The sequence below is a fragment of the Vombatus ursinus genome, unplaced genomic scaffold, assembly GCF_900497805.2.
Source record: "Vombatus ursinus unplaced genomic scaffold, bare-nosed wombat genome assembly UNPS02014798.1, whole genome shotgun sequence".
In the NCBI taxonomy this organism is placed as follows: Eukaryota; Metazoa; Chordata; class Mammalia; order Diprotodontia; family Vombatidae; genus Vombatus; species Vombatus ursinus.
The window spans coordinates 24,544,856-24,567,897 of NW_020954576.1; the positions used below are offsets into that span (position 1 = coordinate 24,544,856).

Below are 23,042 nucleotides of genomic sequence, written 5' to 3' on the forward strand. Positions count from 1 at the left end.
AGCCTAGCAGTGCTCAGGCTTACCATGTGGGGGATGAAATCTGCAGTACTCTGACACAAACTATTCCCAAGGCCCCTAAAGGCTGTAGCTTTCTAACCCCAAATGATCAATGGGAAACCTGTCAGCACACAGCACAAAAAGGTGGAAGGCTAAGTGAGTGAGATCAGAACTAATCAGGGCCTGACCATCCCCATTCAAGAGTGCAGGAGAGGGCAATACCTGCCCAACAAAAAGTTTCACAAAAGGGACTTAGGTTGGAGGTATGAGTGAACTGAAGACACCAAACACTATAAAGAAATTTTATGGATTCAAAGAGGCCCAAAAGGTATATCCAAAAGAAGCCAGTAACTCCACCATTACTTCAAGCAGGGTCTCAAAGTGAAAAATGTGGTGTGACCACAAGAACTACAAGTATTTAGAAGAAATGAAACAAGAGATTAAAATGAAATCAGAGTTTTAGAGGATAAAACTAGAAGGAGAATAAATAGATTAGAATAGGAGGTAGAAAACCTTACCAGTCAAATGAATTCTCTGAAAATTAAAATGGAGGGGGCAACCAGGTGGTGCAATGGATAGAGCACTGGCCCTGGAGTCAGGAGAATGTGAGTTCAAATCAGGCCTCAGACATTTACTAGCTGTGTGACCCTGGGCAAGTTACTTAACCTCAATTGCCTCAAAAAAAAAAAAGAAAAGAAAATTAAAATGGAGCCCACAGAACTCAATGGTTCATGAGATGAAAAGAAATATTAAAATAAAATCAAAAGATTGGAAAAAATAGGAGAAAATGCAAGGGTTAAGTTATTAAGAACAACTAACCTGGAAGAAACATTAAAGAGAAATAATTTAAGAATCATTAGGCTGCCTAAAAACAAAAAAGCTGGATATGGTACATCAAGGAGGCATTAATTAAAACTGCTCAGATGTAATAGAACCATAGGGCAAAATGGAAAAGTAAAGAATCCACTGGTCACCTCCTGAGAAATATCCCCACGATGAAAACACTAAGAAATGTCATATCTCAAATCCAGAGCTTCAAGATCAAAGACAAAAAAACCTACAAGCAGCCAGGAAAAAAAGAGTTCAAAGTCTTCTGCATAAGCAGATTTTAAGAGTCACCTAGGAAATGGAACTTATGGAGTGGATGGCTAAGGTATAGAGAAGCAGATTAGAGCAGCTGGCTTGACAGTCTCTGACCAGCTCACACGTGTAATGAAGGAACTCAGCTCTTACACTCCAGTTGGCTCTATGCCCTGAACTAAGTGGACCAATCTGTGCACCAGCACAGACAACAGAGACAAAATCACAGAATCTCAGAGTAGGAAGGGACCTCTGCCATTATCTAGTCCAGAGGTTCCCAAACTTATTTGGCCTACTGCTCCCTTTAAAAAAAATTACTCAGTGCCCCCCTCAAAATCTACTTTTTAAAAACCCTTTAACAGTTTTTTTTATTTACATCATTTCAAAAAATATAAATTTTTTTAAATGACGCATATTAAATTTAATAATTTATTGTAAATTTGTGGGGGGTTTTCCTGTATTGAAATTTTGATGATACAGTATTTTGTCATGTTACCATACAGTATTGTATTGTAAACAAGACATATTCCTGCCAATGCACACTGGACTTTCCAACAATGTATGACAAGCTCACCTGCCAATACCTGCTTATTAAGACCTGTTGGCAGACTTGACTGCTGATCAGTTATAACCTTTATTTTGTGTGTTTATTTGGAAAATAATGTAATCACTATGACTTTAATTCTGTTACACAACAGATGAAACATGCAGGAACAATTTTCCAAAATTTTCTTCTCTTCTTCCATTATGCTTCCACTGTCCCCTTATTTTTATTCAATGCCCCCAAATTATACCTGAGGCTATTATTACCTCCCTGAATTGTTCCAGTGCCCCCCCATGGGGTATTATCATTTACTTTGGGAACCTATAACTGGTCCAAACCAGATCTAAATGGGAATGCCTTCTACAACATTACTGACAAGAAGTCTTCCATCCACTGCCTATTGGGGAACTCCGTTTCACTTTTGGACAGCTGTAATTGTTGGGAAGTGTTTTCCTTAACTCAAAGCTAAATCTGCTTTTTCTACAATTCTGAATAATCCATCAGTTAGAAGCATTCATTGAACATCTGTCTTATGCTCCTCACTAATTAGGTTCTCCAAGGGATACAAAGATGGATAGAGCAAGACCCCTACCCTCAAGGAGCTCACCATCAGGAGGGAGAAACCTAGCTTACAAACACAGAACAAGGAGTGCCACGATAGGGATTATCCAAAAGAGTCAATGTTTGGCAGCAGCTAGGTGGTGCAGCGTATAGCATTCTAGGCCTGGAGTCAGGAAGACAGCTTCCTGAGTTCAAATCTGACCTCAGACACTTACTAGCTGTGTGACTCTGGGCAAGTGCAAGTCATTTCTGTTTGCCTCAGTTTCCTCATCTGTCAAATGAGCTGAAGAAGGACATAGCAAAATACTCCAGTATCTTTGCCAAGAAAATCCCAAATGGGGTCATGAAGAGTCAGACACGACTGAACACACAACACACACACACACATACACGCACACACACACACACAATAGAAGTAGTAGTAATAGTGGTAGTAGCAGTAACAGTATAGAATAGTAGTAGTAGTAGTAGTAGTAGCAGCAGCAATCTTAATAATAATAATAACAGCATTTATATAATACTTTTAACCTTGCAAAGTGATGTGCATATGTTAACTCCTTTGTTCCTCACAACAACCTTGTAGAATACATACTACGAGAATCCCCATTTTATAGATGAAGAAATTGAGGCACAGAGAGTTTAAGTTGCTTACCTAGGAATCACACCACCAGTAAGTATCTGAGGCAGATACTTAGAGAAGTCACTTAACTTCTCTTTAATATCCGCCGTATCAGCTTCATAGGTGGTTAAGATGAGATCACAGATGGGAAAGTATTTTCAAAAATATAAAGTGTTATGCAAATGCAAGTCACCATTCTTATTATTGTCCATGTAGAAGACTGGCAATAAATGAACCAACTGGGATGAAGATAAGAACTCTGGTAACACGTAAACTCCTAAACAGGAGTTGTATTGCTTTTGTCTCTGTAACTTTAGTGCCTAGTAAACATCGATGCTTCATAGGTGTCTGCTGAATTCAAGTGAGGTACAACCATGGAATTTGGTGAGTCACACATGCTTTCCCTGGGCCATCCAGTCCTGGAGCATATGTTAAACCGTCCATTTCTGTACTGAAAACTGAGTTTGTCTCCACAATCCCCCTTTAAAATAAGACTGGACATTTAATTCTCTTCCAGTTCCAATTCAATACAACAAAGGTTTCTTACCACTTGTAATATGCTCAGTGCTATGCTGGGCACATGTATGTGGTGAAGGAGCAGAAGACACCTATTTCTTTTTCTTGGATCACCCTGGGAGTGACAGTTTCATCAGTCAAAAGGGGTTTTTGTTGTCGTTCAGCTGTATCTGACTCTTCGTGACCCCATTTGGAGTCTTCTTGGCAAAGATACTGGAGTGGTTTGCCATTTCCTTCTCCGGTTCATTTTACAGATGAGGAAACTGAGACAAACAGGGTTAAGTGACTTGCCCAGGGTCAAGTAGATAGTAAGATGTCTGAGGCTGGATTTAAACTAAGGTTTTCCTGATTCCAAGCCCAGTGCTCTATCCATTGTGCCACCTAGCTGCCCCCCAAAAGAGTTTACTGAGCAATAACTGTGCCTAGCAGTGTGCCACACACAATATGTTAATATTAGGCTTATAACCTCACTCTAAATTTCTCTGACACCATCCCCTTCATCATTGCTTACAACGCAATTTCAGGGAAACCACATTTTAAACATAATCAACTTTTTATTAACCACACTAGCATAATATAATTGTATACGTAACCCAAAATAGCAGCCTTCTCCCTAAGTCAGGATATGCTGAGTTGGGAATGCATAGACAGAGGCTAGGATGGAAAAGGTACCGTGACTATGCTGTCCCTGGAGAGTCAGCAAAGGGAATGAGGGGATCTTGCCAAATCCTCTGCCAAAATACTTTTTTTTTTAGTATTGCTTTCCCTTTCAAGATACTCTGATCCAAAATACTCAGTACCTCTTTTGTACACATTGTACATATCAGCCTTGAGCATGGCTCATGTGAAATCATAAATTTGCAAAATGCGTAAGGTAGACATTTACACTCAGAACAACTGGCTTGCCTAAAAGTTGAGGTCTGTTTGGGGCAATGCCTTCTTCACCTCCTCCTGAGTACTCCCCCCAAAAAACAAAAAACATTTACTTTTATTTGGTTGGGACTTAAAAAATAACGGCTTTTTGTTTTGTTTCTCCTTCAGATTCTGTCCCTAGCCCAATGTCTGGAAAGAATCCAGTTGGCATTTTCAGAACCATGGAACCCCCTAGAGCAACCAGTCTCTGTGGCTCATCTATCTTGTACCAACTTGGTCATAGTTTGGTCCTACTTCTTGTTTCTGTCCAAGAACATTTCCTGGATTCTATGCTTCTAAGGTCAGAAAGAAAACTCACTAAAAACAAACAAACAAAAAACCATAGTTTCTTCTTAAGCACTTCTGTAACATTAGAATCTGCCCCTGTTCTCTCTGGGGTGCTCTTAAGACTCAGCCAGTGAGACCCTAACAAGCCCCAATGGGAGGCTGTTAATGCTTCTACCTTTCCCATTTAGACACACTGCTCACTACGAAGGAATCTAGTTGGAAGCACAGCTTCCAGCCTATTAGGAAACTGCAATTTTTTTCTGCTGTTAGAAATGAATGTTGTTTAGTTGTTTTAGGTGTGTCTGACTCTTCATGACCTCTTTTTTTGGGGGGGGGGGTTTCTTGGCAGAGATACTGGAGTGGTTTGCCATTTGCTTCTCTGGTCCATTTTACAGATGAGGAAACTAAGGCAAACAGCATTAAGTGACTTGTTAGAGTCACATAGCTAATAAGTGTCTGAAGCAGGATTTCAACTCAGTTCCTCCTGACTCTAGGCGTGGCACTCTATCCACTGTGCCACCTAACTGCCCCAAACATACATAGTCAAGCAAAACAAATTCCCACATTGGTCATGTATATGTGTGTAGATGTAGATGTGTATTGTATATATATATGTATGTGCATATATACAAATTTGTCTCAATCTGTACTGAGTCTACCCCTTCTCTATCTGGATGGGAGTAGCATGTTTCATCATGAGTTTTCCAGAATTGTGGTTGGTCATTGGGTTGATCAGAGTCCTACAGTCTTTACACCATTGCGATTATTATATTGTTCTCCTGGTTCTTCTCACTTCACTTTTCATCTTCCCCAGTTTCTTTGATACCAAACCCTTCATCATTGCTTATAGAACAATACTATGATCGACTCTCAATTAACCACACTAGCATGATGTAATCATTATACCCATAATCCAAAATAGCTAGCCTCTCCCCAATTCGTAGTTAGACTTCGGGATATATCTTTCCTATACCTCTCCTTTGCACTCATTCCACTCCTTCATTATGATTGTTTTGTACTTGTCCTTTGGCACCCCCACCTCTACCTTGGATTGTAAGCTCTAGGAGAGGGCAGAGCCTGATCTATCTTTTGTATCCCCACTATCTTGTACATAGTAGGTGCTTCATAAATGGGTTTTTCTTGCCAACTGAAGTGGTGTATCTGATGTGATTGGAATTCACTTCAACCAAATACTGATGCCACACTGAGATTTGTCTCAGGAAGAAATTAGAAACTTCAGTTTTCCCATTCTTCTTTCTTCTTTCCTAACTCATTGCTAGGAATGGACAGCATTACTTTTCAGAATGATGCAAAGGGGTGGGGAACCTGTGACCTCAAGGTCACATGTGACCCTCTAGGTCCTCAAGTGCAGCCCTTTGACTGAATCTGAACTTCACAGAACAAAATGAAGTTTGGATTCAGTCAAAGGGCTGCCCTTGGGGACCTAAAGGGCCACATGTGGTCTGGAGGCCTCAGGTTTTCCACTCCTATAACTAGCCTAAGATAGAGCTCACATGTCACTACTATTAACACCCTCACTGAACTACCCAGATAGACACTCCATCAAATGGTTCTAAGAACTATAGAGGGAAACTGACTTCCATAGCTCATGGCCCATAAGATGGCCAAACTAAGACAAAGTCAAGGTCCTCCCTCTTGGGAAAACATAGAAACATGACATGCCAACAGGTTTGTTCGCAGCAGTTTAAACCAAGAGGTAAGAGTGAAAAAGAACATTTTCTTGGCCTCCTCCTGAATCCTATGTCATGATTCCTAAAAAGTCTCCTTTCTACTCTCCAATAGACTGAGAAAGGAAGGTCCTCATAAGGTCCCTAATACAGATAGGTTAGTAGAATGTGAGTTAAGATTCAAAGGATCATAGAATTCAGAGCTAGAAGGGACTTTAGAGTTCATCTAGTCCACTGGTGTCAAATTCCAATGAAAATGGTGCCACGACTTCATATATAAGTATCCCTGAGGGTTGTATATTGACTTCATTTTTATTTTGTTTGTATAAATATATATATAGTATTGTATTTTTATTTATTTTGTTATTTTCCAATATTTTCCAATTACATTTTAATCTGGTTCCCTCCTCTCCCTTCTCTGATCATTTGGGAAACCGATAGTTCTGATCTATTCCAACCTTCTCATTTTACAGATAAGAAAACTGAGACCAAAGGAGGTTAAATGACTGACCCCAGTCAATAAATAGAAGATCCAGGATTTGAACTCAAGCCCACTAACTTCAAATGATCATCTAGCCTGTGCTTGAACACCTCCAGTAATTCATTGATTTTGTCATCAACTACAATTACTAAGCCTTTTTCACAAGAATGACCATTTAGCCTTGTCTCCTACAGCTTCTACTTATAAAGTTAATTTTTTAAAGAAGTACAAGACTTGACATTTATATTTATTAAATCTCATTTTTGGCCATGCCCCAAATTATGAACCAAAGAAAAATGCAAATGGCCTGTGCAGTTCCACTCTATTTCTGCAAGCATGGTAGAGAGAGGCAGAAAAGACATTGAGCACCAAGAATCGGTTTTAGACCATATCTAAACATTGACTTAACTCTTGTTCATCTAAATGTAAGCTCCTCTTTTAATGACCAGTGAGTCAACATGCTAGTGTAAGAACTGAATCATTTCAATATTTACATTTTTTTCTTTTATAAACAAACCGAAAATACATAAGGAAGATGCAGCCAAATGAAAGGATGATTCCCAGGATCTCTTTGATGAGGAAAATAAAGGAATTGGTACAGTTTATTAAAAAGCTACATCCTATCACAAAGACAGACTTGAACCTGGAGTCAAGAAGACCTGGGTTTAAATATTATCTCTGACAATTACTAGTTATGTGATCACGAGCACTCATTAAGCTTCAGTTTCCTTATCTGTTTAAAAAAAAAAACCTAATATCTACCTCACAGGACTTTTATGGGCTCAAATGAGGTAACACAGGTAATAGAACTCTGATATAAGGGTATCATCATAATGAGGAAGCCCAAAGAACCTAGAAATTGCTTTAGCCAGCAAACACTTGATCTCCTTGCCAAGTAGAGATGCCAGTTAAGAATTTATTAAATTCTCCCCAATAGATTAATAGTGAAAGGATATGAACAAATTTCGCAATAGAAGAACTGCAAAGTATTCACAACTGTATGGAAAACTGCTCCAAATCACTAATAACAAGAGAAATGCACATCAAAACAACTCTCTCACACTCTGCAAATTGGCAAAAAATGACCAAAAAATGGCAACAGTCAATGATGCAGGGGTTGTGGGAAGATAAGAACACTAACATACTGCTGGTGGAGTTGTGAAATGATACAACCATTTTGGAAAGCAATTTGGAATAGTGCAAATAAAGTAATCAAAATGTCCATACCTTTTGAACCAGAGATTCAACTACTGGGCTTACACCACAAGGAAGCCATCGATAAGAAAAAGTCCCCATATAAATCCAAAATATTTAAAGCAACATTTTTTGTGATAGCTAAGAATTGGAAACAAAGTAGATGCCCATTGATTGGGGAATGGCTAAACAAATTGTGGTATATGAATGTAATGAAATATTCCTGCACTGTAAGAAATTATGTGTGATGAGTACTCGGAAGCATGGAGAGATCTATGTGAACTGATACAGAGTAAAGTAAGTAGAACCAAGAAAACAACATACAAAGTAACTACAACAATGTAAGTGGAAAGAACAACACACCAAAAAATCAGAAGTAAATTAACAAAATCATAAAAATCAAGTGGGACTCAAATGAAAAAATATGAGAAGACACCTCCAACCTACTCCTTTGTAGAGGTAGGAGGTCCACAGGTATTGCACATTGCACATGTTTTTGAACTTTCTCAATGTATTGATCAGTTGTGCTGACTTTTTTTTTACCCTCTCAACCCCCAACCTCCCCCCTACCACTATTTGTCACATGGGATGGCTCTCAGGGAGGGGACAGGGAAGCTATACATGAGATACTCCGGTGATATAAGAAATAGGAAACTTCTTATGGATGATGTGCTAATTGCATTAAGTTCCAGAACACTGCAGAGCCTACTAAATGAGTCCCATAATAATTTAAAAGATTTCAGCCTAACTATCCACACAAGAAAAATCATGTGGATGAAGAGCCTCTTGTTCATTCTATGATATGCAGTTGGAGAGACAGCCCATTGAGACAGTTCATCAGTGCATATATCTAGGACAGACACTGCATTCAGACGATGAACTGGGCTCAGAATTGAATAAGAGAAGAAAAGCAGGGAGGATACTGGGGAAATTGTTCAGTGTTCGGGTTTTTTTTTAATTTTTTAAAAATAATATTTTCTTTTTTTCCCCAATTACATGTAAAAACCATTTTTAACATTCATTTTTAAAAATTTTAAGTTCCAAATTCTCTCCTATCTTTCCTTCCCTCCTCTCTCCAGGTAAACAATTTAATATAGTTTATACATGTTTGTGCAGTATTTTTTGAATGAACCCAAGGTTCTCCAAACAAAGGTAGATTTCTTCAAAAATCAATTAATCAATTAATTTAAAACCAATTAGACTATGAACTCCTTGAGAGCAGGGGCTGTCTTTTGCCTTCCTTTATATCCCCAGTGCTTACCACAGTTCCTAGAACATGGTAAGCACTTAATAAATGTTTACTGACTGCTCCACTGACTGAATATTCTTCCACTGATGCTATATGACTGTGAATTATGGAAAAATGAAATCCCTAAAGAATCAAAATTGTAGGTCATCTAAATGGCAATTGAGAGTCATGTTGTGGGACTAAATGGGTTATAGCATATTACCAACAAAGAATTGCACCATAGAAACACCATAAAAGATACCATCAAAGAGAAAATAGTGCAGAAAAGGAAGTGGACCAGTCATGTATCAAGGGACTGGACTAATAAATGAAAAGCTGATAAGCCTCATTGGTATCCACATAGTATCAAAAGACCTTGAAGAAGGTCCCCAACACATTAGATAGATCTCCTACAGATGATTTGTAAGAAGACATGGACAAAAGTCACTCAAGATAAAGTGTGGATGGATTGCTATCTGGACTATTGGAAGGAATAACCATATCACAGATCTGTTGAAATTAATTTCATGTGGTTAGATTCAGCTCAATATTCCAGTGTTTCAGGATATTTTTGGATTCTGATTCTATCAGCTGTATTAGCTGTCCCTTAGATGTGTCATCCATTGTATAAGCTTCTGATTTCTTATAAACATCTGATAAAAAACACAAATTCATAGATTAAAATGTTGACCTACAACAAGGCTGAAGACAGAGCACATTGGCACACCACTAGAGATCTTCCTTAAAATCTACCTGAGTCCAATAGTTGTCACACTTTGCGAACTGGTTTTCAACCAGTTTTTAATTCACTCAACCATATAAGCATCCAGTCTACAAATCTACATTTTATCCATAAGGATATTGTCAGAAACTTTGTCAGCTGTGTTCTAGAAATCCAGTAACACTCTGACCAAATGAGATATTTGGAATGGTCTTAGCAAGCCTTAAAGCCCTAGGCACATATAAGCTGCTATTATCATTTATTACTATTATGTCTGCAGTTTCTCCGTGATCTACCAGTCTAATAAGTCCATCAAAAAAGGACCTGCCTCAACTTACCCCCGTCGCTGTTGTGTCTGTAGTCAAATCTGATAAAAGCTCATCCCAACCTTTCCTTCAATGTTCAACTCAAGCCCTACCTCCTACATGAGGCCTTCCTTGATTTCCCCAGCTACCAGTGCCTTTCCATACCAAAAATGTCCCAAAGCCTATTGGTATGGAATTCTCCTTATTGGTGGTGATGAATGCCCTGCCTTACAGGAGGGGTGGGGCAGAATTGGTAAGAAGTGAGAGAGAGCTCCAGCCTCGGTCTGTCGCCTTTTAGGAACTCATCATTCAGGTGCTCCTGGCTTCCAGCTTCAAGAGAGAATTTGGAAGAGGCCAACCCTACTTCAGGTTGTTGAAGGGAAAGACTCTGGGAAGACGTGAGAGGAGCAGGCTGTCTGCATCATGTGCCTTTTCCCAGCTCACTATTCTAGAGACTTTGGGGTGTATTCCCCTTAGGTGAAGTCCAGGACCTCCTCATGTTCTAACTAACTTTTATTGCTTTGCCATTTTGGGGGAAGAGGGACCCCAAGCTCTATATCCAACCCCTTTCCCACTTAATACTAATTCCACAATTAACATACATATAGAATAGCAAAAAAAAAAAAAAAGGTCCATTTTCCATTTATCCAAATTGTAGCAAAACAGAAATCAGAGAAGGTATACGTAGGAGAATATATACCAGACAATATAGAGTCAAGGAGCTCTCCCATTGGAAATTTCTCAGCTCAACCAACAGAGAGGGCCCTGAATCTCACCCAAGGGGAAGTCATTAGACTTTCCAGCAAGTGGGGAAATGGAACATGATGGAGTCAGCCTTTTCCTCTCATGTCTTCCCAGAATCTCTTACTTTAGCAACCTGAAATGGGGTTGGCCTCTTCCATCTTCTCTCTTGAAGCTGGAAACCAGCAACACCTGAATGATGAGTCGCCAAAGGGTCTGGCCAAGACCGCAGCTGTTTCCTCTCTTTCCAGTTCTACCCCATCCCTTACACATAAGCATCCCTTATACAGATAGTCATCTCTACCGCTAAGGAGAGAGTCCCTTACCAATGGGCATTAGGACAGAAGTTATACTTGTATTTCCTTTTCATCAAGTTCATGTTTACCTGTATGTATATATACATTGTTTCCCCAGTAGGATGGAAGCCCCTCAAGGGCAGAGACTGCTTCATTTTGTCTTTGTAACCCCAGCCCCTAACACAGGGCCTGGCACACGATAAGCTCTAAATGAAAGCTTTCTAATGGATTGATTGAAACCTAGTCATCACATCTAGTATGCACTGTAGAGATTTTTTTGGACAAGCTAACTCAATATTTTGCTCCTGCTTGCAAGGATGAAATGTAGAAATACACACACAGGTGGTATTCTTATACTAAAATCTCTGATTGCACATCCAGGTCTCATCGTGATGGAAACTCATCAAAATACTGTACTTAGCGACAAGTCATGTAGGCGGTTTTGGCACACACATGCACACACATACATAATTCACTTCAGTTTAATAAACATTTATTAAGTGCCTACTATTTTCCAGGTTCTATACTAGTCATGGAGGAGAGATCAAGACAAAAGACCACACAGTTCCTGCCTGAAAAATACTTCACAATCCAGTAGAAAGGATATTCAGTCAGTCAATAAGCCACATACAAAGATAAATATCTTATCTCTGGCATGATTATTTTCACCACCCCCTCTCCCAAGTTTCGGTACCATAACCATAAAGTCTGTCACAAAGATATATTCCCTCCCACACAGCTAGGGACGAGGGTGCATAAAAGTCTCTGTGAGAGATTCCATTTTTCTAAGGCCCACAGAATAACTTGCCCTCCCTTTTACCCTTCCCAAGCCTGTCAAATTAACTTAAGTCTCAGCCTCATGGGCCACATGTGACCATAATGCTGAAAAGCACCAAGATGCTGGTTATTCACAATTGTGACAATTCACAAAAAATGTCACAATTCATCTCTACCCCATTCAGGACGTACTCTGGGAATTCATCCCAAGAATTACTTTTCAGAGGAGGGGGAACAGGGATGGGAAAATTAATTAAATTGAGGCTTGAAATATAAAAAGGAAATTTTATTTAACTGTGTGCTCCCTAGGCCATGTCTTATCCTGCCCCTGATCTCCCCTGCACAATAGATAGCCGTATTCTGCTAGAGGTACTCAGAATTCAGCTCACCTCCTCCCTGGTCACATCCTGCCTTTACCTCGAAGGGCAATTATCAGCGTAGGTTCCTAAGCCCTGTGGATTCTGACTCTGCAGTCTCTATCAATCTCTCTATTCCCACAGCTCCTTCATTCCCACCTGCCTGGAATACTGCATCAGCCTCCCTTCTTGATCCATCCCTCATACCATTGTCAGATTAAACTTCCCTATACAGAGATCTCATCACATCTCTCCTGTGCTCACAGCCATTCAAAAGCAATCTTTTACCTACTCAATGTAGTCCAAACTATTTACCCCGGCATTTAAGGTCAATAGTGGCAGCATCAGACAACCACAACAACTAGTATTTTGATTGCACTTTAAGGCTTCTAAAGTGGTTTACAAATGTCACATTCAACCTCACAACGGCTCTGGAAGTCAAGTCAGCTGCAGTTTCCTACCACACGTGCCCTTCTCCAGGGACACTGAACTACTCATCACCTCTTGTAGACAGCCAGTATACACGGTATCCCACTTCTCTACACGCTTTGCTCTCCATGCCTTAAACGCCCTCTCCCAGCTTTCCCATTCTGTCCTCTGAAATCCTATCATCTCTTAAGGCTCAGCCCGAATGACTTCTCCCATGACATCTTCACTGATCTCCTAGTGAGAAAAGATTCTTGCTTTCTCCAAACTTGCATAATGTTTTCTAGCTCTTCAACTTCTGGTATGTTCTATTTTGTTGTTGTTTAGTAGTTTTTCAGTCATGTCTGACTCTGTGAGCCCTTTGGGGGTTTTCTTGGCAAAGATACTGGAGTAGTTTGCCATTTCCTTCTCCACTTCATCTTAGCAGGTATCTAAGGCTGGATTTGAACTCAGGTCTTCCTGACTCCAGGGCCAGCACTCTGTCCACTGAGTCACCTAGATGCCGATATTCTATTTTAAATTAATAGTTATTCAGTGGTTCTTGTGTGCCATGATGGATAGGAAGTAAGGAAGACCTGGGTTTACATCCTGCCTTTGACCCACAAAGATTATATGGTTCTGAGCAAGTCACTTAACCTCAGTGCCCCAAGTAACTCCCTATAACTATAGATTATAGAGTGAGTGTAAGTCTTCCTTAGTAGTGTAAGGTTCCTTACTTGGAGATCCCTACCCCCATGAAATTACAGGTCTAGTCTCTCTTCTACCCCCAAACAATTTTATATTCATTGTAGAGTATTGCCTATTAATGGGCAGCTAGGTGGACAGAGTACAGGGCCTGGAGTCAGGAAGACTCATCTTCCTGAATTCAAATCCAGCATGAGACACTTACTAGCTATGTGACCCTGGGCAAGTCACTTAACCCTCTTTGCCTCGGTTGAACTGGAAAAGGAAATGGCAAACTCCTAGTATTTTTGGGAAGAAAATCCCAAATGGGTTCTTAAAGAGTCAGACATGACTGGAAACAACAACAACAATTGTTTATTCTTATATAACACACAGACACAGACACACACAGAAATATATATTTATATTTATATATATATATATACATATAAAACACGTATATACACAGGGGTGTGTGTGTCTGTGTGTCTGTGTGTGTGTGTGTGTATGTGTGCATATCATCTTTTCTACCAGATTACAAGCTTCAGGAGATCAGAGACCAGGCCTTATTTTGAGAGCTACACTTGAACCAGTTCTAGCTGCCTTGAAAATTTTCAATGTGAACATCTACATCTCAGAAATCATTGTGAATCAGAGTTGGATTCATTGTTCTTCTCTCTCTAGACTTAAAAAAATGTTAATAATTCTGATTAAACTTAAACGGGTATACATACATTCTTCCCTCAGCAGGTCTAGTTGTCAAACATTTACCAGTAATATTTATTTGCATTTATAAAGTGAGTTAACATTTACAAAACATTTTCTTCCTGAGGTAGATAATACAAGTATCATAATCCCCTTTTTACCGATGAAGATATTTATGCCCACAGAAGTTAAGTGAATAGCCCAGGACCACATAGTTGGTATATGCCAGGGTCAGGATTTGAATTCTCCTAATCCAAAGGTGTCAAACCCCCAGCACAGCCCACAAAACTCCCTGGTACATACTGAACCAGAATAAAATATAATTGGGAAATGTTTAACAAAATAAATTAAAAAACAACACAGCATAGATAATGCTAACTTGCAGTTTTCTAAGTCAATATGCTGCCTATAGGGATTCATTTCTCTTTGAGTTTGACACCACTGATTTACACTACTATCACCATGTTTGTCAGTAGCAGACATGTAATAAATATCTGTAAAATGAATAAATGAACAAGTGAATTGTTGACTGACTAGATACTTTCATCATAGAATCTAGATTACCCTTCAATATATCCCAATCAAGGTCTAACACTCAGCTCTTGACAGCTGGCCTGGCCATAGATTAAGTGGGCCAGCTCCAGACTCTGACCCAAAACCACAGTGGGATTTGTCCCCAAAGTAATATGCTAATCAAATACTAACATTTGACTCCCACAGTAACAGTTGGTTCCTTTATAGCAACGTTATAAACTATACATACATAGATTTTTTAAAATTCATATTTATTTTATTTTTGTTACATTCTGAATTCCATGTTGTTTCCTTCCTTCCCTCCCAATCCCACAAGTAGTTTTTTGTTTGTTTGTTTGTTTTTTATGAGTAATGTCTTATACACGTGGACATATATCCAGTACCAGTGTGGTATAACAGAATGAGCCCAGGACTGGAATTTAGGTGACTTGAGCTCTAGAACCATTTATCCCCCTAAATTAGCTTTATAATCTTAAACAAATTACTTCTCTACAAAACATGAGAATTGAAGCAGAGTAATGATTCTAAAGGCTCCTTCCGAAGCTATGAGTCTACTTTAACAAACAGTCATCAAGCACTTACTATGTAGGCTGTGTGACCCTGGGCAGGTTACTCTCCCTCTGTGGGCTTCAGTTTCTTCATATGCAAAATAAGAGGCTTAGATTAGGTGATCTCTAAATTCCACCCCTCCCTCCAACCCAGTCTGCACCCCAGTTCTATTTCCTACAATCCTATGACTTTATAGCATAATATGAGATAGAAAGAAATTTAAAACACAATCCATCCTTGTTCTCAAGAAGCTTACAGCAAATGCCCAAAGGGCTATAAAAATGTGCATGGCCTTTGACCCAGCAATAGCACTTCTAGGGCTGTATCCCAAAGAAATCATACAAATGGGAAAAAGGACCCACATGTACAAAAATATTTACAGCAGCTCTTTCTGTGGTGGCAAAGAATTGAAAATTAAGAGGATGCCCATCAATTGGGGAATGGCTGAACAAGTTGTGGTATATGAATGTAATGGAATACTATTGTGCTATAAGAAATGATGAGCAGATGGACTTCAGAAAAACCTGGAAAGACTTGTATGGACTGATGCTGAGTGAAGTGAGCAGAACCAGGAGAATGTTGTACATTGTGACAGTCACATTGTATGATGACTAACTTTGATAGATTTAGCTCTTCTCAGCAATGCAAGAATCTGATATCTCCAAAAGTCTCATAATGGAAAATGCTATCAACATCCAGAGAAAGAACTATGAAGTCTTGGGGGAGCTAGGTGGCGCAGTGGATAGAGCACTGGCCCTGGAGTCAGGAGGACCTGAGTTCAAATCTGATCTCAGACATATAACACTCACTAGCTGTGTGACTCTGGGCAAGTTACTTAACCCCATTGCCTAGCCAAAAAAAAACTATGGAGTCTGAATGCAGATGGAAGCATATTATTTGCTCTTTTTTTTTCTTTTGTTTCCTCTTTCTTGTGATTTCTCCTATTGGTTCTAATTCTTCCTTACAACAGGACTAATATGAAAATATGTTTAATAGGAATGTATATGTAGAGCCTATATCAGATTGCACACTGTCTTGGGGAGGGAGGAGGGTGGGAGGGAGGGGGAGAAAAATTCAAAACTCAAAAGCTTATGGAAGTGATTGTTGAAAACTAAAAATAAATTAATAAAAAGAAGTTCACAGCAAACCTGGGTAGAGGGCTATGAAGTCATAAAAAATTAAGTAACAACAGGGATAAGAAAAGAATCAGTCATTTCATTGGTTTTAGGAACTCTGAAATGATGGAAATTCCCTCTAGCAATAGGTCAGCACCTTCTCTTCAATGTATAGTCACAGAGAGTTACTTAGATTTCTGAAACATTAGTCTTCCCCAATCTCTCTTAATACTACTGCCTTCCCTCTGTCAATTATTTCCTGTTTGCCCTGCATGGAGCTTGTTTGCACATATCTGTTTGCGTGTTGTCTCCTCCATTAGACTGTAAGCTCCTTGAGGGCAGGGACTTTTTGCCTTCCTTTGAATCCCCAGCTCTTAGCACAATGCCTGGCATATATTAAGTGTTCAATAAATACTTATTGTCTAATTAACTGACAGGTAACTTGCCCAGGGTCACAGAGTTAGTGTGTATCAGAGACATGACTTGAGCCCAGGCCATCCTGGTTTCAAGGCCAGCTCTTTACAGTGCCATAATACCTCTGTAAATAAAAACAGAAGACTTAAATGACAATAAAGAAAATAATTTAATATGTCTTGAATGACCATACATGTATAACCTATATCAAATTGCTTGCCTTCTTGAAGAGAAGGAGGAAGAGACAGAATTTGGAACTCAAAGTTTAAAAAAAAAGAATATTAAAAATTGTTTTTACACTTAACAGGAAAAATATTTTTAAAAAAGAAAATAATTTAAGAGGCGACACAAGGCTGTAATGAATTGCCAATTGACAAGTATAGACAATGAGCATCACCAGTTCTGGGAAGAGATAAATCACCTGGGCTAGAATACTTGGAAATACTTCATGCTGGAGAGAAGCTAGGCTTTAAAGGATTGGAGACATAGGTGTGTATATATGTACATCATATAGACATATATATATATATATATATATATATGTCATTCAATAGCATTCTAATGTCCAATATTAGCCTGAGGGGGTAGCCAATGTTCAACGAAAACCAAAATATAGGCTTGGTCCTCTCTCTATTTGAGATGGGAAGCTTAGTTTACTAAGTCAATCAAAAAAGATATAAATAGAAAATTGAAGATGTGATCACCCCCTTCAGTGGGTGTGCACTATAATTATAGGATGTTAAATTTGGGTAGCATCTTAGGGCTATCCAGTTCAGCTAACTTGGTTTGAATCTCACCTCTCATACTTGTTGTTCAGTCCCGTCCAACACTTCGTGACCCCATTTGGAGTTTTCTTGGCAGAAACTGGAGTGGTTTGCCATTTCCTTCTCCAGATCATTTTACAGATGAGGAAGCTGAGGCAATAAAGGGTTAAGTGACTTGCCCAGGGTCACACAGCTAGTAATTGTCTGAGGATAGGCTTGAACTCAGGAAGATGAGTCTTCCTGACTCTAGGCCTAGCACACTACCCACTTCAACACCTGCTTACTAGCTACGTAATCTTGAGCAAGTCATTATTTAATCACCTGGGCTTCAATTTCCTCATCCATAAAACGAAAGAGCTGGCTTAGATGGCCCCTGAGGTCCTTTCCAGTTCTCAATCTATGATCCTTTAAACCTTTGTCTCCCTATTTGTAGAAGTAGGCATTGAAGCCCAGAGAAGTGAAGCCATTTGTTTAAGGTTCCTGGTAAGGCATAGGGCCGAAACTCAAACCCAGATCTCCTTACTCTCATTCTTCTGACTCCACCTACTAGCCCACAATGCCAGGAGAGAAACAATAACTCTAAGTATGCATGAGTGTTTGCAGGATTGTCCTATGTGTCTGAGGAGAAAGGTGCCAACGATGGAACTTTCTAAGCCTCTCTGTCACTAAAAGGATTAGTGCATGATTCTATTATATTTGGAACACATGCACATGTATGGTGTGATAACATGAAATCCAATGAGATCATGTATGTGAACCATTCTATAAATCAGAAAGCATAATCTAGATGTTTGCTATTATTACTGTAATCCAAATATTTATAACCCATTCTAAAGAGTGCCCGTCCCCCTAGGCCCAAAAGAGAAAACTTTCCGAGGGAAGGCAGAAGGGGGAGGCCACTTCCATCCTGGCATTAATTTATTTTTTGCTGTAAAATACCATAGGGTGGCATTTACTTCACCACTTGGAAAAAAAAAGTGGAATCTAAGCACATCAACAATGATGCTATCCACATCCTCCAAACAGATGGAAAAACAGTGTGTTTTTATTCCAGTAAGTGGGACTTTCTGACATGACTAAAGGGACATCCTCTTGCCTCTCTGGCATTGTCTAAATGCAAAGGCTGTTTTCCTGATGCAGCATAAAGCCCAGGACAATTTATGGCACCCCCAAGCCCCACAGAATAGGGTCCAGACCTGTGATTTCATTGGCAGGGGGAACTCTCTCTGATCAAAGCAGGTTTCTGCAACTTACAGTTTTAGAATTGCCTAGAGCACTGAGTGTGTAAATGACTTACCCAGCCACTATATATCAGAGATGAAACTTGAACCCAAGCTTTCTTGGCTTTGAGGCCAGCTCTATCTTTACTCACTTTACTCACCATGCTGCCTCCAAATGGTCTCTGAATCACACACACCTCTGACATAGATATGTAGTATGGATAGATACATATGTACTTGTAGGTAGAGCTTGGGAAATTCTTTCATGCCTAGCTCCTCAGCTGGAGGTTAAAGCCAAGGCAGCTAGTATCCAGTAAGTCAATGTAATTTGGAAATTTTATCTCAGGAGCTGGTAGTGACCTGAAACAGGTTCTCAAGGGCTCTCTCCTCATTCCAGGTCCCTTTTCTCCTGCTTCTACTGCTACTTCTAGGGGGATTCTTGGTCTGGGAAGAAATAAATAAGGGATGAAAAAAATCATCAAAAGGTAGAAATGTTGGCATTTTAAGACAAAAATTTTCTGAGGATAGACTATATGTTTTATGCGTATTATGTAAGCCATGTGCAAATGCACTTTATTTCCCTCTCCCACCCTCCAACAAATTCCCCATTTTTTATATACCTTTGAGTACCACCCTAGATAAAATTCTCACGAAGTGTAGCTTAGTGGATAGAAGCTGGGCCTGAAGTCAGGAAGACCTGAGTTCCAATCCAACTTCAGACACTAGCTGTACAACCCTGAGCAAGACACTTAACCTCTGTTTGCCTCACTTTCCTCAACTGTAAACTGGAGATGGTAAATGCTCCTACATCCCAGAGTTATTGTGGATAAAATGGGATAATATTTGTAATAGTACTTAGCACGGTGCCTGGCACATAGTAGATGCTATATAAATGCTAGCTATTATTATATTAATAAGGTATCTGCTGTGGGGTATTAAGTGAAGGATAGACCAAGACCATGAAAAGGGCAAAGAACTGAGGGGAATGATTTCTGTCTGTACATAGAGGTTTTGGGAACCCAACCAAGGGTCTTGCCCGGGCTCCCTACTGCCAGGCTGTGCAGTGGCAAGTCTTTGACTGAGGGAGATCCAGAAAGGATTGCCTTTTCCCAGCCCAGGCCCACAGCATTCTGCCTCTGCCAACGGTTCTATGAGCCTGCAAACTCACGTTGCTGGGAGGGGGAGGAGGGGTGTGTTTGAACCGAGGGCCTCATAGTCATGCCAAGTACAACCTGTGCCAAGGCTGGAGGGAGTGGGAGAAGGGAGCCTCGAGGGTGTAAATAGGGAGGGGGGTTTTAAGGCTTGAGGTAAGACTGACAGCAAAACTTTTCCTTCTCCATGCTCCTTCTCTCCCACCCCCAGTTGGAATTTTGGCATCGGACCCAGTTGCAATGGAGCCGGCTCCCATCCAGTCCCGAGTGTGTATATATGCACATTCTGGTTTACTGGAAATGGTCTTAAGGAGAACTGGTCATAAAGTCCTCATTTCACTCCTATGTTCGTCTAGAAAACCAAAAAAGAAAGGTGGGGGTGGAGAGAGAAAGAAAAACGCAAACAAACAAATATTGATAATAACCAAGTGACTTTTCCATTGAGCTACCAGAGGTGCTTTTTAAAAATGAGGATGAGGGTAATGAGGAAAGACAGGAAGGCTGGGCCCTTAGTTTCTGGCGTTTTCTATCATTCCTCCCTTGCTGGCCAACAGAGGTGCACGATGTGCCACTCCTCAGCCCAGACTCCATCCTGCCCCAGTCCTGTTCCTTCTTCTTTGGGTCCCTATTTCTCTGTCTCTCTGACAACTTTGAGGATTGCAGAGCTCTCGAGAAAGCACCAGTCCTAGGGCTTTATGCTAGCAGCAGGGCACCGCCCTGGGTCCTCTTCTCTCTCGTGTAGCCCATAAAAAAGCATTTTTTCCTTCTCCCTGAGCCCATTTAAAAGAAAAAAGGGAGGGAAGGGGCTTAAATGCCTTGTGGGAACGAGATAGAGAAGTAGGTCTACTCAAGCCAGCTTGAACATCAACGTGGTTGTCAGAGGAACGTGTGGACGGGGTGCAAGAGAGGGGAATGAACTAGCAGACCCATGGGTAGGGCGGGCTGCCCGCGGATCGTAGCACCAAGGCTCTGAGGAGCATCCCCCCGCTGCAGCTCATCTGGCGCCTCCAATTCTACCTAAAAAGTTTCCAGCTCCCCGGTAACTGGGAAGGGGCGGATAAGAGTTAGTAATGAGGTAGCGTCGGGGGAAAGGCTCTGGCCCCTCCACTCCCTCCTTCTTTACCGGGATGTCGCCCACTTCCTTCTACCCACCACCGACTGTTTTTCCAACCCGACAGCGCCCCCGCCTCAAAGGGACACAGCTTCTGGGGTGGGCTGGGCAATCGTCGCTTCCATCCAGGACGCCCCTGGGGATGGCAGTTGCACACCCTCAGCCTGGTCAGATCGCACCTTCGATGGCCTCCTCCGCACCCCCCAATCCTGGCCAGCCGCTTTGCAGTCACCCCGCATTTGGAAGGAATCCCACCCGCCCACCTCTCCTTACCCAGTCCCGGCACGAAAGTGTTGAGGAACAAGCAGATGACTGCCACGGGGAATGGCATGTAGGGGATCGCTGCACGCAGGGGGCCCTTCTTCTCCCGCACCTGCACCACTACCCCGCTGGACGAGGATGCTCCCCGAGGGTCCGCGGCTGCAGCCGTTGCGGCCGCCGCCGCCGCCGCCGCCGCCGTGGTCTCCCCGTCTTTGTGGGGATGTTCCATGGCTTCTACGAGCTCCCTGGGACGCAGAAGGGCTTACAGGAGGAGGCTGCTGGAGAGGTGATGGGCTGTGCGCGCCCTCCAGTCCACACTCCCGGAATCTTCCTAGCTCACAGGTGGGGAGAGCCGAGGGTCAGTGTTTGCTGCTGCGTCCTCCACCCGGCTCTCAGAGAAAGCGCTCAGCAGCCCAGCCTCTCCGTCCGGGGACTAGATGCTCCGAGAACTCTCTTTCTCGAGCACACACGCGTCAACACACACATACACACTCACACACAGGCGAAGGAAAGGAAAGGGCAGCGTGACACTTCAGTGACAGTCGTTCATTGCCCCTCCCCCAGCCTGACTTCTTCCCCGCCCCCCATCCTTCACCCCCACTCTCAAAATGAGAACGATAGAAGAGAAATTTTAGGTTGATGTTAAACAAAGCGAAGCTGGTAGGGAGGTGACTTGTTGGTGCTGGAGATTAGAAATCACTCTCCCTTCCTGAAGAAAACTATGTAAAATTTCCGAGAAGGAAGAATATATAAGCACATTCTGTCTATATTCGTCTGCCACCCTTTCATTTTTACATACTTGGGCTAATTTGTCCTTACAACATTCCTAATATGGAAAGTCGCCCGTGGATTGTTGCCTTAATTAGAGAGATACATTTCACAAATGAGGAAACTAAGGTAGGGAGTGGTTTCGTGATTTGTTTCAGGTCACGTAGAAAAATCAATGAGGGAGCCTAGGGTAGTGCTCAGGGCTTTGGGTGGGGACTCCTCTTTGTGAGCATCACCGGTGGAGATCTTAACAGCATTCTGCAAACAAAGATCCCCTGCCACGGGACAAGAACGAGAGGTGAAATCAGTCTCTGCTGGAATCATCTCCAAGAATACTGTGGACACCGGGAAGAAGAAGCCCCCTCAACGTCCTCAACATAGGTATATATAAAGCTTGTTAGGAAGGAGACAGCGCCGTCTGGTGGTTAGCGCTCAACAGTTGGGTACCCTAGTTCTGTGTCTTCCAATGTCCTCTTCAGAAGGAAAAAAAAAAATCAATGTTTAAATAAATAACTGAATAATGCCCATCCTTATCCCCTATCAAAATTAGCAAAGAAATAAAAAAACAAGCTAGGCTACTAATAAGGAGGCCTTAATGGAAGATGACCTGAATTTTCCAAACTGACTCAAATTATCTAGATAATTGTGCAACCCTTTCACTTTTGTACATAAACAAAAGTAACCTCCATGATCTGTTTCTGTTTCTCTAGAAATAATGGCGGTTGAGTTTTCCCACAATTTCATTTTAAAAAATGCCCACTACAAAGTATTACCGGTCTTTTTGGGAAAGACTGTTAAAAAAAATAGGGATTTTTATTTTCTAGGTCAATGGCCAAAGACACCTTTCACCCTGACAGCAAGGAAGAGACAATGATATTAATTACTTCTTAGTCTAGGCAATTACTCCCTAAATTGGGTGCCACTTAAGTAACAGTAAATAAGTAATAGATTTGAGAAATTAAGTACAACCTAAGATGTCTTACTGTTTGGTTGGGTTGACTCTTCATGGCCCTATTTGGGGTTTTCTTGGCAAAGATACTGGAGTGGTTTGCATTTC

General features: G+C 41.0%; 1 protein-coding gene across 1 annotated transcript in view; it reads right to left on the minus strand.

Moving 5' to 3' along the window:
- The window catches only part of LOC114049526 (protein stum homolog), a 99,984-nt gene extending 78,538 nt beyond the window's left edge, over positions 1–21,446 (minus strand). The window contains exon 1 of the mRNA XM_027870764.1: positions 21,230–21,446. Within this exon, the coding sequence (XP_027726565.1) occupies positions 21,230–21,446 (217 nt within the window). The remainder of the gene's footprint in view (positions 1–21,229) is intronic.
- Between the last annotated feature and the right edge of the window lie 1,596 nt (positions 21,447–23,042).